At 42.2% G+C, this 14463-nt stretch overlaps 1 protein-coding gene across 1 annotated transcript in view; it reads right to left on the bottom strand.

Annotated features, from left to right (window-relative positions):
- Positions 1-5187: 5187 nt before the first annotated feature.
- Positions 5188-14463, bottom strand: part of cgnl1 (cingulin-like 1) — a 29958-nt gene continuing 20682 nt past the window's right edge. The window contains exons 13-19 of the mRNA XM_030792009.1: positions 11584-11742; positions 10901-10990; positions 8117-8200; positions 7706-7830; positions 7428-7536; positions 6718-6881; positions 5188-5999 (exon numbers count right to left, since the gene is read on the bottom strand). Of these exons, the coding sequence (XP_030647869.1) occupies positions 5843-5999; positions 6718-6881; positions 7428-7536; positions 7706-7830; positions 8117-8200; positions 10901-10990; positions 11584-11742 (888 nt within the window). The 3' untranslated portion in view covers positions 5188-5842. The remainder of the gene's footprint in view (positions 6000-6717; positions 6882-7427; positions 7537-7705; positions 7831-8116; positions 8201-10900; positions 10991-11583; positions 11743-14463) is intronic.

Here is a 14463-nt window from a genome sequence, read left to right as displayed (position 1 = left end):
TTGGGAAAAAAAAAACATACTGCCTGTAAAAGTCATGAGCGTCAATGGCAAGGCTGTATTCCTGCCACAACCTTATCGCACACCAGCCGCCTTCACCGTCATCTCATTGTCTTGTTTTAGGGAGGATCCGTTATTGAACAGTGCAGCTCTGTGGGGTTGTTTTTTTTTTTACTTAGCTGGCCCTACCAGCTGAGCTGGATTCCCTAAGGAGATCACATTTGAGAGCAGGAGACTCTAATCTGGAGCCCTGGAGGCTGATAGAGAGCGAGAGCACAGCATATTTCAAACACTGCGAACGTGCCCCACCCAGACCACGAAACTACAACAATTCACACTCTGACATGCCTTATGCTCGCTTAAAAAAAACAAAACAACGCGTAGGAGCACTTAAAGCTATAATGACATTACAACTATGATGAATGTATTTACAGGAGCTGTAAGTGTTAGTAGGCCTATAGGTGAGAGAGTAAATGACCTATATTTGGGTAATTAGTGCGATACTATTTAAAGTACTCATGCTCTAATGACTCTCGGAACATGAAGAGACCAAACGCGTGGTGTGCACATTTACAATGTACCTTATGCGGCAATATATGTAATACACATTTAACTCCCACGTCCATTAAACGCGTGTACAACATTAAGTGTGAATTAAGTGTATATGTAAAACAGCTAGATGAAGCAAAAGAATATTCCACTTGTTTATCTGGTAACGTCTTCCTCTTTTAGACCGGACGACTTGCATTCCGTCGAGAGACGTACAGAGGAGCTCACAATCAGTGTCATCCTCAGAGACGTGATGATAATAATTCTGTCTGGCAGGCTTGCATTTTTAGCGATGACTCAGTCTGGACTCCCTCATCATCAGCAAACGAAGCAAAATGCATGTATGTAAAACAGGTTAGTTGGCTGTTGAAGGTAGTAATTGTAATTGTACGTCATGGTACGTTGTATTGAGAGTTGTAAGTCTTTAAGTTGTTTTGGGAATTTCTATTTTGAAAAATATGATCCCTCAAAACAATTGTAATTATACCAAATCAAATATGGGGAGGGAAGAGCCTTTCAGGAAGTGTACAAATGTCTTCAACAAAGCATTCTGTGTATGAAAAATGAGTAAACTGAATAGCTCCGAAATGCTGAAATGTAAGGTAAGTATGTGTAAGCCTTAACTTCACTTGCCAGCTAAGAGCCAGAACTTGAGAGTTTGGCTCAAGGGCTCTTTCTTGGATAATACAAAGGCAACAGAAAAGGAGGCATTTAAAAGAGAGGTCCGCCTATCTTACATAAGGAACAAGGATTCACAGGAGAGCATTGCACCCTGCACAAATGGGCAATTTTCATGAGGGTAAACCAAAGACAGGGTTCCAGCGTAAAGCTGGAAACATGAAGCAAGAACAGGAAAGAGACAGAAACGGTACCTCACCTAAAGCTAGTGTGTGGAAGAGAAAGACAGAAAGAAAGAAAGAAAGAAAGAAAGAAAGAAAGAAAGAAAGAAAGAGAGCGGGAGAGCAAGAAAAGGTGAGAAAGAGGAAAGATGTGCAGTTATGACAGTGTTCTCTCCTATGTCATGGCTCAGATAAATACTTAAAAGTAACTCAGTGCTGAATTGCACAGAGAGTTCAGGGAACAATGCAGGTAGAGAGAGAGAGAGAGAGAGAGAGAGAGGAAGAGAGAGAGAGAGAGAGAGAGAGAGAGAGAGAGAGAGAGAGACATCCAGCCACTCTGACTCTGCCTATTCAGCCCAGTGACGGACAGGCCTAGAGATAAAGGATGTGTGTTACAGGAACCTGTTATCACCTCATCATTAAGACTTACGCACATTCCCAGCTCCGCCCACAAAACACAGCCCAGAGAACTTACTTACCAACCCCTCAGTCCACAAGACTTCATATTTATAGATTTATGCACCACTGATGTACAGCTCCTCCATACACTGAGATGGGGCTTTATGAGGGGGACACACACACACACAATAGTACTGTGCTCCACCTTTTAGTTCCAGAATAGCTTGAATTCATCAGGGCATGGATTTGACCAGGTGCTGAAAGCATGGCAGAGGGATGTTGGCCCATGTTGACTCCCCTGTTCCCAGCAGTTATTTCAAATTGGCTGCTAATGCATCTCTGCTCTGAATAACTTGTTTCATCTAATTTCACAGATGCTGGATTTGGACTGGGATCAACAGCACACTTTCATAAGCATGGACCCATTTCTGAACAGCTACAGGCAAGGTAGGGGTCAATTTTGAATTTCATTGAGAACACAGGGCTAATTTCAATTCAGTACCATACAGACCAGTTTAAATAAGCTGATTTTAATTCAAATACACAACATTTAATACATTCAAGGTTATTTTCTATGGGGTAATTTCTTTGATTAAAATAGCGCTTTTAAAATTTGTAAGGATGCAACTTACAGCTACATAACAATTTACGTTCACTCCTCAGACACAGGAATTCAAATCAGCAAAGTTTTACCTTCCTGACTTCAGTTCAGCTTCCTGCATTTCCACTTTTATTTCCTGCAATCTTGTCCCAGCATGAATTCAAATATTAATTCTTCACTCCAGATTAAACTGATGAATTCATTAACCTCAAACCATGATCGTAGGCATGTGGCGTTAAACCTTTTCCACACCCATCGATGGATAGGGTGTGTCCTTCAGAAACACACTCGCATCATCTTACAGACTCTCCAGCTTGCATTGAGGAGACTGGCCACTCAGCGCTCATGAAAAGTAATGCTTTATAGGTTCTCCAGTCAACAGCACCACAGTGTCTCCAAACTACAGGAACCTGGATGGCAGTATATATGGTAACAGTCTAACGTGAGCCGACTTGTTAAATCAGTTTCCGTGTTTGTAAACATACCTGATGCAAACCATTTCTTTAATTTGATTTAATGTGCTTTTTCTAAACTCTTTCGTAATAAGAGCACATCTCCAGGTCGCCAGTTTCCATCCTCCACATGCTGTCTTGTTCGAAACCTGTCTTCCAATTGTCCTCCACGTGTTGCTGCAGGGTCTCTGTTATCAGTAACAAACTATCAGTTGTTTGTAATTCTGTGAATAGTGACAGCTGCAGTTCATCTCAAACTGTTCATCTCAAATCTTTATCACAAACCAACTGACTGTGATAAAATGGAATAACACAACTTAGAGATCTATCTATCTATCTATCTAACAGTGAAATGTGCATCATCTCAATGTGTTTCGGCCTCTACCTCTTCATTTGCTTAATTCTCATGGTCCTGGCCTATCCCTGCTGTGACCTTGTTCTTCAGCAAGTACTTGTGTACGACCGAGGAAACGGCAAAACCTACCCCTGAAAGTTTCCGTTCGTACTTCAGAGAATAAAAACGCCTGAGGGCAAAATAAAATATACGACATGTTTACACCCTTATTGTGATACTCCGTGTGATCATTTATGGTTAGTGGCAGTGAAATAATCAACGTCAGTGACGGGGCAGCTTCATTTGGATAACTGTGCAACTGGTAAGCAGAACACATTGATGGCGTCTTTAACTTGTATGACTGAATTAACCGCAATAAAAACGAAAAGAGTGGATTCCCCTAATAACTTTGCTAAAGATGGATAAAGTGGGTTAAAGATGGCTAAGGAAGGAACAATTCTAAGTGGTCGCCGCGAGAGGGCAGCAGAGACCTGTAAACAGAACATAGAACGTATAGCTTCACAGTTGCAGACCTTTTACACGTCCTCATTAAAAACTTTCGTCATGTCATAATACGAATCATGGCTGAATGAAAGATTTCGACATCTCCCTGTTTATAACACTTAAAAAAGAAATTGTATTAGGGATGAATAAGCTACTGTAACAGCGAAATCGACCAGAACTTAAAAAAAAAAGAGGTCACAATACACATTCCTTTTGCTTTCTTTGACCGTCTTAACCTTTCTGTTCAGCCAAGCACGGGGTTGGAATTCCAGGAATGGATCGTCTTCGCTGCCCACACACACAATGCTCCACCCTGACTACAGCGGCGTGGAGCTGGAAGGGGGTACCACCCCACCCCCACCATTCCAGAGGTTAATTTATTTGTGCTCTAGAGACTGGCCACAAAAGCAGATCAGAGCCTGAAAAACAATAGCTGAAGATCTTCGTTTTTCCCGCTTTTTTGAGTTTCTTTACTCAGCTGTAAAGTTCACAGATAGATGAAGCAACGTCGAGTCACACCCCACAAATATTCCAACTAGGCCTACTTATGATCTCTCTCTCTTTCTCTCTCTCTCTCTCGACACAACGGATCAATGACGAACTTCCCTACCGAAGCCTCCCACACCTGGAGGCTATATTGTGTCAGGTGTGTAGACGGAGCAGTGTATACTCGGGGTGTGAGGGAGATAGTACCTTCTGCTGGGTTCCTTATTAAAATAACACAATTTTTATTGACACAGCTGCTGCAGCCAGACGATGGGGGGAAAAAGGGCTGATATAACGGATGTGGGATGAAAAGATTGCAATATGACCATAACTTTAGTGATCCGACACGTTACTGTGTGCAAATGGGGAAGTTATTCCCACCGCAATGTCGTGAAATCAAACACCCATTCCCCAACAAGACAGGACAAAGTACAAAAGAGAAATGGGGAAATATCACAAAGCTTTGGAGATTAACTAATGGGAGCTTTTATTGCATTTGAAAAGACTTTACTCTAACCAGTACATATGTATACAGAGGTAGCGGAAATTTTCTCGATGTCTTTTACCCTTCCAAACAAAAAATAGAAACTGCTCCACAAGCATTTTTCTCAACTGACAACGTTAATATTTAACGCTAAAAGGTACATTTCAATATACAGTGCAGCAATCACAGTGTTTACGAAAAGGTCGATTGTCAATACAGCATTATAAACTCGCATAGGAGAGAAGCTCCCAAAACAGGCACACATATGATTCGAACAGAATATGCAGGTACTGGGCCGGTTCCAATATGCCTGAAGACAATACATTTAAAGGGAAGTGACAATCGTAAAGGAGAATCACCGTTTGATAACACTGTTTTGTGTCTCAGCAAACTAATCAACAGAGTTGCCTCCCACCATATTACGTTCTTCCTGCGAGTTTGGTATTTGAAAATTAATCGCTTAAAAGTATGAATCCTGCAGTGTCTTTAAAGACAGTGATTGGTTCGTGACGCGAGAGAGAGATACACAGAAATACAAAAAAAAAAAAAAAAAAAAAAAATCCGAGCAGGTTCATAATTACAGCGAGAAGCTGGTAGTTTCCAGAAGTGCCAAACTGGCACGGAATCGATCAGCTTTGCTGGTATAGCAACTCTCTTCCTCCTTCTCTCCTTCCTCTTTTTCTTCATCAGTTCTGAACACTTTATGAAAAATAGCAATGTTATTTACACAAGAACAAAAGAACTGTCTATTGAGTGCCTTGCGACTTCTTTTCTTTTATATATAAAAAGATAACAATAATAATAAAAAAAAAGATATAAAATACTCCCTCATGCACATTTCCCTTAAAATATTGCCCTTCTGTCTGTCATTCCTTCATTGTTGTCACCACAGTTAAATAAATAACAGTATATAGCTCATGGAGATGAATGACCTTTCGTTAAAAAAAAAAACAAACAAACAAAAAAAAAAACACCTTTACTCATAACTATCACAAGGGATATTAAAGACATTTCTGATACAAACATCATTTGAGGAATATGGACGTATTCTGTTCACATAAAGGCATAAAGGTTTGGTCCCATTTTGGCGCTCTATTGTGGCAAGTCTGCCATAGAGCTCTTGGATGGAATGGCATTGTTGAGAGTGGAAAACACCAAGGTGAAGGAGGTGTACTGTCCGCCCTTGGCAGTGTTCATTCACAGAGGGAAGGTGGAGATGAGCGCGTCCTGACTGCTGGAGCGTTTGTACCCAGAGGAAGAGCTGAAGTAGGTCTCTCCGTCGGTGCTGATGTCATCATCGTCATCCTCGTCGTCGTCCAAGTCGTTAACGCGTGCGACGGAGTTGTTCTTGCGCCTTCGGGGATTTAAAGGTGAAATTTGTTTTTTTGTTGTTGTTGTTGTTGTTGCACAAATATGAGTGTAGACAGAAAAACTTGCATGTGACTCTACACTGTCCCCATATATGTTAGAGTATTTTAATGTATAATTCCACCATTTGATGAGAATTACATTTAATTTACACATTAGACATAATTTTAGTGTCTGACCATTCACATGACTTCAAATGTAAGCGTGACCTTGATTGACTCCGTATGTAAGTCTAAAGCTGGTCTCTGACCTGAGAAACTAGGTTCACTGGACACTGAAACGCTCTGGTGTGATATTGTGTGTGTTTTGCTTAAGAAATCTGACTTCAGGGCTTTGGTCTTTCTCCAGAAGTGACCAAGTTCAAAGGCATTGTGGGATTTAGCTTTAAGAGTGAAGCACTTTACCCAGAAACCCTTAAGTACATGATCAGTACATTTTCCTTGTAAAGCTTAGTATTAAAACCCATGACCTCATGACTACTGGGCTGTGTCACTTACGACTGAACTTCTGATGCATGCGGTCAGTTGACTCCAGTATGACTTCAGTCTTTCATACAGTTTTATACACATCTCCTATGTGTGCAGGGCATTAAAGTGATTTAGAAGTTTATTGTTTGTTTACAGCTGGTGCGTAGCTCATACAGTTGTGGGAAGGGTTAACTTGACTGTATAAATATTTAACGGGCATTTATTGTTGGTGTTTACCTCATTTCACTGCGTAGGGCTTTAATCTGACTCTGCAGCTGTTCGTTGGCCTCCTGTTGCTCGTCCAGGTCTCTCTGGAGTTTCTTCTTCGCGTGTTCTAGTCTGTCAATCTCCTCCTCAGCCTCATCCACCTGCCTCTTCAGCGCCTTCAGACGCAGGTTCAGCTACAGCGGGACACACCGCCAATCAATGATTACAACACACAGGCACAGACACACAGACACAGACACATGCACGCACACGCACACGCACACACGCTCGTACGCACGCACGCACACACGCACACACGCACCCCACTGTGGGCTAAGAAAACATGCACACAAGCATATGCAAATAAACAGAGCCCCATATGCACACATATACAGAGCCTTTTTCAGTCAAAGCACACACACACACAGCCTCATACACTCAAGATACAAGTACTCACACATAATGAGTACTACATGCTTAACACACAAACAGCAACTAAGCCCAATACCCTCAGCAGACACATCTGTGCATGCACACACACCATACTAAACACTTTCGACACGCGTCATAAACTTAGCCAGAGAGTCAGCACACACATACACATCGATGCAGAAGCAATACAATACACTGCATCTTACTCAACACAGATTGCAAGCGCTATATTGAATTGGCATTTCAAACTGACTATGACTTTATTTAATGTAGACACATGTAAAGTCCTATGACTTCTCTGTCCTAACCTGGTCTTTCTGGTCCTGCAGTGAGTGATGCTCGTCATCAACCTGCATCATCATTTCCTTCACCTTCCTCTCCAGACGACGGTTCACCAGCTGCAGGTTGGCACGATCCCTGGAACAAAATGGACACGTGCACACATTGTCCAGATTTATCAGGTTGGAGACTCAACAACAGTAACTCCAAAACACATTTGTTCACAATAATACGTTTTCTTTAGAAATGGTTTTGTTGCCTGATGACATCTGAACCGGGCTAACATCATTCCCAGTAACACCAGTACCTCTCCTCTGCCTCGAGTCTCTCCTCCAGCTCCTGGATCCGGGTCTCAAGCTGAACCACCAAGCCCTCCTTACTGGGTTTCTGTGAGCCCTCTAAGTGAGCAATCCTGCTCTTCAGATCCTTATTCTGCGTCAAACAGAAGATTCATTAAATACATTAAATACCGTTTTTAAAGAGCCATAACCAAAAAAGGAGACAATGTTGTGAAAATTAACAAAAAAAGGGAGAAAAACGGGACAGAGAGAGAGAGAGAGAGAGAGAGAGAGGAAGAAGAAGAAGAAGAAGTGATGGTGGGGGGGGGGTGTTAGACAAGAAGAGAGATTGCCAGCTGCAGATGAAGTCTAACGCAGCTGTAACAGAGTGGGCTCAGATCGGAGAGAGAGAGAGGCGCTGCAGCGGGGTTCTTTTTTACCTGTCTCTCTAAAGCAATCTTGTCACACTCCAGATCCTGTTTCGCAGCTCTCTCCTGAAGCAATTCATTTCTCATCTGCTCCACCTGTCAACAACATCATCACGCCGTTAAGTGAAATGCCCATACGCAGAAAGACACGCCAAACCAGAGTGAAAAGGCACAGACTGCGTCCATCCCGAACGTATCGCTTTCAATTAAGCTCTGCTACCCTGAATATAACCCCATTTCAGAGTCGTTCCTGTACGAGCGTGTGATCTCTCTTTTGGTGTGAAAAATACAGAGTTTAATGGTGCACTTCTCAAATTCTTGCTCGGTTGCATTCCATTAACAGTTCTCACAAGATATATTTTCGGGAGCCAGCCGTCACCGCTAATGGAAGTTAATAAATTGGTGACCTGTGGATTAACCTTTCAAAAATGTTAGCAGGAATGCTCTTAAATTGCTGTCGTTACACCTCGCAACTCAACTGTCAAGCACAGCCCACCTGTTCAATGATAGCAGGAAAGGGTTTTTTTTGTCAAATTTCAAATGATTTGAATGAGCCAAGTTATTGAGTACTGTTTGAAAAAACAAACACACACACAAACAAACAAACAAACAAAACGATAATACCTTATTTTAGAATGTAGAATGCCATTCCTAAAAGTAACACAGCTGTTTTTCTCAGCTGTTGTAGCCTATGTTAAGACACTGATTTAAAGAATAAAAAAAAGGGGGGGTTCATTCCACCAGCAGAAATTTGGTAGCATGACAGGTTGAGACAATAATGACTGCTGATTGCTTTCATTCTCCTCCAGAGATGTTGAAACAGCAGCAAGTAGTCTGTGGTTAAACCATCTCAAACTTGAGATGAAGTGAATTTCAGCAGTCTTTGAGTCTCTGTCTAGCCATAGTTAAAAAAAATATATTTCTCTTGAGTGAGAGAGATGAGGGGGGGGGGGGAAAGGAAAAGAAAGAAAGAAAGACAGAAACCAATCGATAGATTGGAGGTGGTTGTTTCTGTGCTGTGGGAGCCTGGGGTGGATGATATTTTATGCCAATTAGCGGCTGACAGTGGGCTGCAGTGATGAGGGATGGCCCGGCTAACTGCTCCTCACAGCGGAGAGCTTCAGGGAGCTGACTCAGCGGCCTGGAACACACAGCCAAACTAATCAGCTTTACAGAGACGAGGAGAGGAGAGAGCACTGAGATTACTCTCATTTAGACAGCAGCCCAGCACCTGCTGCCCAGAGACGCAGGTGTGCCGCCACCCCCCTTCACACACACACACACACACACACAAGCACTCATACACTCTACCCTGACACACTTATCAACCCCTCTCCTCTGTTTCCACGGAAACCCGCCATGGCCATACACAGCGTTGCCAATGCCACTTTGGCCAACTCTTGTTTCGCTTCCAGAAAATGAAAAAGCTTACGACATAATCTTTCTTTTATCCATCACTTATCACTTTCATCAACTGGAAAAAGGGTTAGAGCCCATTCTGAACAGGTCTAAATATGGTGACTGATTTCATTCTGTCTTTGTTCTGTGGGCCAAAAATTTTGTTCTGAAACAAGAGGACCGGACAAGAGCTGAAACGAGACAAGAGACTGGGCGTCAAACACTACTATACATTTGATTTTAGTCAACAAAACTAAACAACTACACAACTGGAAAAGCTTACCTTAACATTCAAGTGTTTAAAAACACTCTACCACCATCGGAAAATGCAACAGATTTAAAGCCATTTTAATAGAGTTCTGTCCTGTTTCTCAAGAACAAAAACCCCACTTTCATCTGAATCTCAGATACCAGATGCCACCATCAGCATATTTATCAGAGAGGAAGGAAGATGAGAGAGCACTCAGCCTGGTAAATCTCTGCTCCGGGCCTACAGATTTTCTCTCTTTCTCTCTCTCTCTCTCTCTCTCTCTCTCTCTCTCTCCCTAGTGGTGGAAGGGCTCAATGAACTCGTTTGCCGCTGAACCTGAGAAGACGTTTGGCAGGCCTTATATTCTGGCAGAAGCGGTGCATTTAAAGGAGCTCTTAATTGAGGCATGAAAATTGGATGGGCACAGTTACATGAAGAGGCCCACTGCCAAAGTGAATGATTACGCAAGATCCTCTTACAATAACCCCCCCCCCCCCCCCCCCCCCCCCACACACACACACACACACACATTCTCTTTTCAGAGCATGAAGTGACTCAGGTTTTTCTGAATGCAGCTTTGGAAAGCAGAGCCGAGCATGGCAGAGACGTTGGCATGGTGAATGCCAGTTGAGAGCTAACAGGGTCAGGTGAGGCTGGTATTGGGGAACCAAAGCACTGGAACACTGGGATGAGTCTGCACTGTTCCAGCTCAAAGCCTAATATTTAGGTCTACGGGTTCAACAGGAAGACGGAGAGCAAAGAACAGCAAAGAGGAACTTGATGAGTTTTTCTCAGCTGAGCTAAAAGTGACAATGTGCACAACATTGTCTGCATATAGACATACCTGCACTTATATGGCAGACTGTCACCCCAAAAAGTACAAATATGAGTGTATGTTTGTACCATATGTATGTGTAAACGTCTGAAAAATGTACAACACAGTCTGGCCACGTAATGTTCAGTCTTACTGAACAGCCAGTTTCTGTTCTAACCCCTAGCACTAACATTCCAGACTCAGTTGATCTCGCTATTCAAAAGGCCCTTGACTATCTCAAGGAAGCACAGTATAGAAATTGTTCCTTTCAAAGAATGCGGGGGTCACGTAGAGGTGAAGTGGTTCTGGGTCTGTCAAAGCGAGAGTGACTCACCTGTTCTCTACTCCTGTCTATTCTGTCCATCAGAAGATCTCCACTCTGGCGCTCTTCATCCAAATCCAGCTCCAGCTGAGAAATACGATCCTAAAACAGAGGAGAGGAGTTATACAAAAGTATGAAAAAAAAAACCCATTAAAAAAAAGCGCTTCCTAGTTAGATGTTGGTTCAAGATCGTTTCAGTCACTCTGCTAGAAGCAGAAGATAATCATTAATCATTTTAAAGTTTGCCAGAGATGCATACCTAAAAGAAACAATATGCAAAACCTGAATATGATTTCTAATGTGTATAAAAGCAATGCAAAGCTCTTTTCTGGGGTATTTTTAAAATAAACAGTTTTACTTATTTGGAGAATGTTTTGCCTGTAAACAAGAACACAGAGGAAATGTCCCTGATGTCCATGTGTGATAGAAGGAACAAAGGACAAATACAACAATGGCCGGGATGACTCACAGTGAACACACACACACACACACACACACACACACACACACGCAGTTATTAATAATTTAACTTTACAGTGCAGCAATTACAGGACATATGAAGCACCCCAGGTGTGAGGGCCACGTCTGTGCAAATCAAAGACTGACATAGGATACATGGTTCAACACATACATAGAGGAAATGTTTTTACATAGAGGGAAATGGTTAGATATAAAGACGTGTGTGCCCACTGTACCTCCAGCAGTTTGATTTGTCTGGTCTTGTCATTAGCCTGGGCCTTGGTCTCAGCCTCCACCTCCAGATCAAACACCTTCTGCTCCAGTTCTTTGGTTCTGAGAACTGCCTCATCACGCTCCTTTTTACACTGCTGCAGGTCATCCTCCACATGGGCCAGCTACCGCAACACAGACAGAGAGAGAGAGAGAGAGAGAGGGAGAATGTCGAGGACGGAGAGAGAGAGAAAAAGAAAAACAAAGACAGTAACAGAGCGCGAGAAACTGTCAGCCCACAAAACTGAACATACACCAACACTTGATATTGTTGTACTAGTATTAAAACATGTTTCAACTCACTTCTCTCTCAAATGCACACACACACACATGCACAAAATCACGCTCATTATATACAATGGCACCTTTTAAAAACAATAAAAATCGTTCATCACCAAATTAGCTTGTCTGTTATCGTTTGTACAGGAGCATAACTACCTTTTATCACCACTATGACAAAATCACACAGTATACATTACTGATCACGGCCCTTTCATCATGCATGCACACTGACAGGCAGTAAAATACATTATGACAGTCATAAATGCTATACTACAATACACTCTCTGTGCTATGCCATTTTTGTCCAGCAGGGGCTGTACTTGCAAGGGAGACTGGAACAAAAAATCAAAAAGTTTTTAAACTGGAGGTGCTCCAGTTCTTTGGCTCAACAGGGAGTCTAACTGCCTGAGCTTTTTTTTTTTCCTTTTTTTTTTTAATGTCAAACGAGTGCAGAATGCAATGCTTTGAACTGAGAAGTTGAGATATTTGAAAATAAATGAACAGCAGAAAGGTCCACTGTGCAGTATATGGGGAAAGACTGGTTCAATTCAAATTTTCTCTTTGGGCACCTTAAGCAGTTTGGTCAGGAACAGAAAAGCATCAGAAATGGTTGGCTTCTGAAATTTCTCTGGTCATTTTCAAAAGGTGCTCGCGGATGATCTCAGATCAGTTGTGTTGTGCGGGTGTATGTGCATGTGTACTTAGGGTCAGGGTTACGTAGTTGTTCTTTATTCCTAATGTAACTGAAATCAATAAAGGGTCCCCAGAATCCTAGAATATAAGAGGTATTCTATTTTCTATTCTGTGCATTCATGCGTATGTGTTTGTGCGTGGGGTGTGTGTGTGTGTGTGTATGGAGGTAGATCAGAGCTGTAAGAGACTAAAAGGCGATTCTGGGTTAGGCCTCTGTGCTTTGGCGAACAGTGGGGTTGAAAGAGAATGAGGGGTCATTTTGGACCAGGGCTGAGCGTTTTTCGTGCTGGGTGCGGGTTTGTGTATAAGCGTATGTGTTTTGATGTAAAGAGGAGCTGCAGGGGACAAAGTGGGCCGTTCTGAATCGGGCCTGTGTGTGTTATGGAGGATATAGTAGTTGGATGAAAACAGAGGATGCAGCTGGAGGAGTGACATCATGAGCTTTGTAAGGAGTGTTAGATCAGTGGGGACTGTGGGAGGATATAGAGTCAAAGGGTCATTATTCAGACCAGTGCTCTCAACAATACCACAACACCCCTGGTCTTCCTGTCCTGTGCACCAATCTACACACACAGCTGTGCAGGAATCACCATCCAAGTCTCTCTCTCTCTCTCTTTCTCTTTTTTCCTCCCTCTATCTTTCTTCCTCCCTCTATCTTCCAGACTCTGTCTGACAGAAACATGTACATATAAACACTGACAGTCATTCCTTACTGAGCCTGGGAGATGAAAACAATTCCTTACAGGAGAATTTCATCAGCAGGTCTTCTTTTCACTCACATTATAAGCAGGCTAAGTATATAGCCTGTTTAAAACGTGAGTGATAAAGCAGTGTGGTGTTTTCTTTGGCAAAGCAAATTTAAAAAAAAGTGTCCGTCATCATCAGTAATTATAAATTACAAAAACACGACCACCTCAACACACTGATCTTCATTTGCCCAAATCTCTCTTCGTGATTGTTCTATTTATATCTAACCATTCTGGATCACTGTGGTGTGGCATGCCACGCTTAATTCTTCTGATTTCTTAACAGGAATTCAGGTTAAAGTAGCAAGAGATTACTAATAAAAACAAATCATATCCTCATTAACTTGCGTCGTCCGGAATTCTGTTTAAACCAGGACCTCATATTCCTGTCTTTGAGTCTACATGGAGTTATTATGACTGAGAAGTAGATTTCAGGATAAAAAAAAAAATGACCCAACCCTGTGAAAACACCTATGCTGCTTATGTTTCTTTTCCGCTCCAAAAACATTTTCAGTTTAACTTTCTGTGGGAGAGTGATTAGTTGTATGATTGGGGGGGGGGGGGGGGGGGGGGGGTTGGGTCAGTCATTGTTGGCCTAAATTCTTAACAGAGCTCCCTAAATGAAATGATAGTCACTGCCCCCTCCCCATATCAAACAATAACATTCCCCACATTCCAAAGTGCTGACAAGGTTAACGTTCATAATTGTATCCAAACAGGAGAGTCGAGGGGTGAGAAGTGTACTGTGTTCATTCTGAGCGGTTTTGAACAGCTTTGGTAGCGTGGACTTCAGTAATTGAAAAATCTGTCAGAAGAATGAAGACCCATGATGAATAGATTTGAAAAACATTCCAGAAAAACTATTTTTGAGAGACATCAAACTGCACTTTTCGAGTATCAACAACCAAAGCGCAGCCTCTAACAGAACGCGCTGCTTTCCGTCAAGGAAGCCAGTGGAATTTTTACATCAGTTTCTGGGCGTGTCTCAGGACATTTCCAGAGGATTCAGGCTCCACCATTTTCTCTCTACATTCATTAAATATTTACCGGTGCAAATTTCAAAGATATTTTTTTCCTTTTTTCCCCAATTAAGAAAAGGGAAAATTATGCAAAAATACCAAAAAT

Source organism: Chanos chanos, chromosome 2 (genome assembly GCF_902362185.1).
Source record: "Chanos chanos chromosome 2, fChaCha1.1, whole genome shotgun sequence".
Classification (NCBI taxonomy): Eukaryota; Metazoa; Chordata; class Actinopteri; order Gonorynchiformes; family Chanidae; genus Chanos; species Chanos chanos.
The sequence above is the reverse complement of the archived record's forward strand: the minus strand, read 5'-3'. Positions and strand labels throughout refer to the sequence as shown.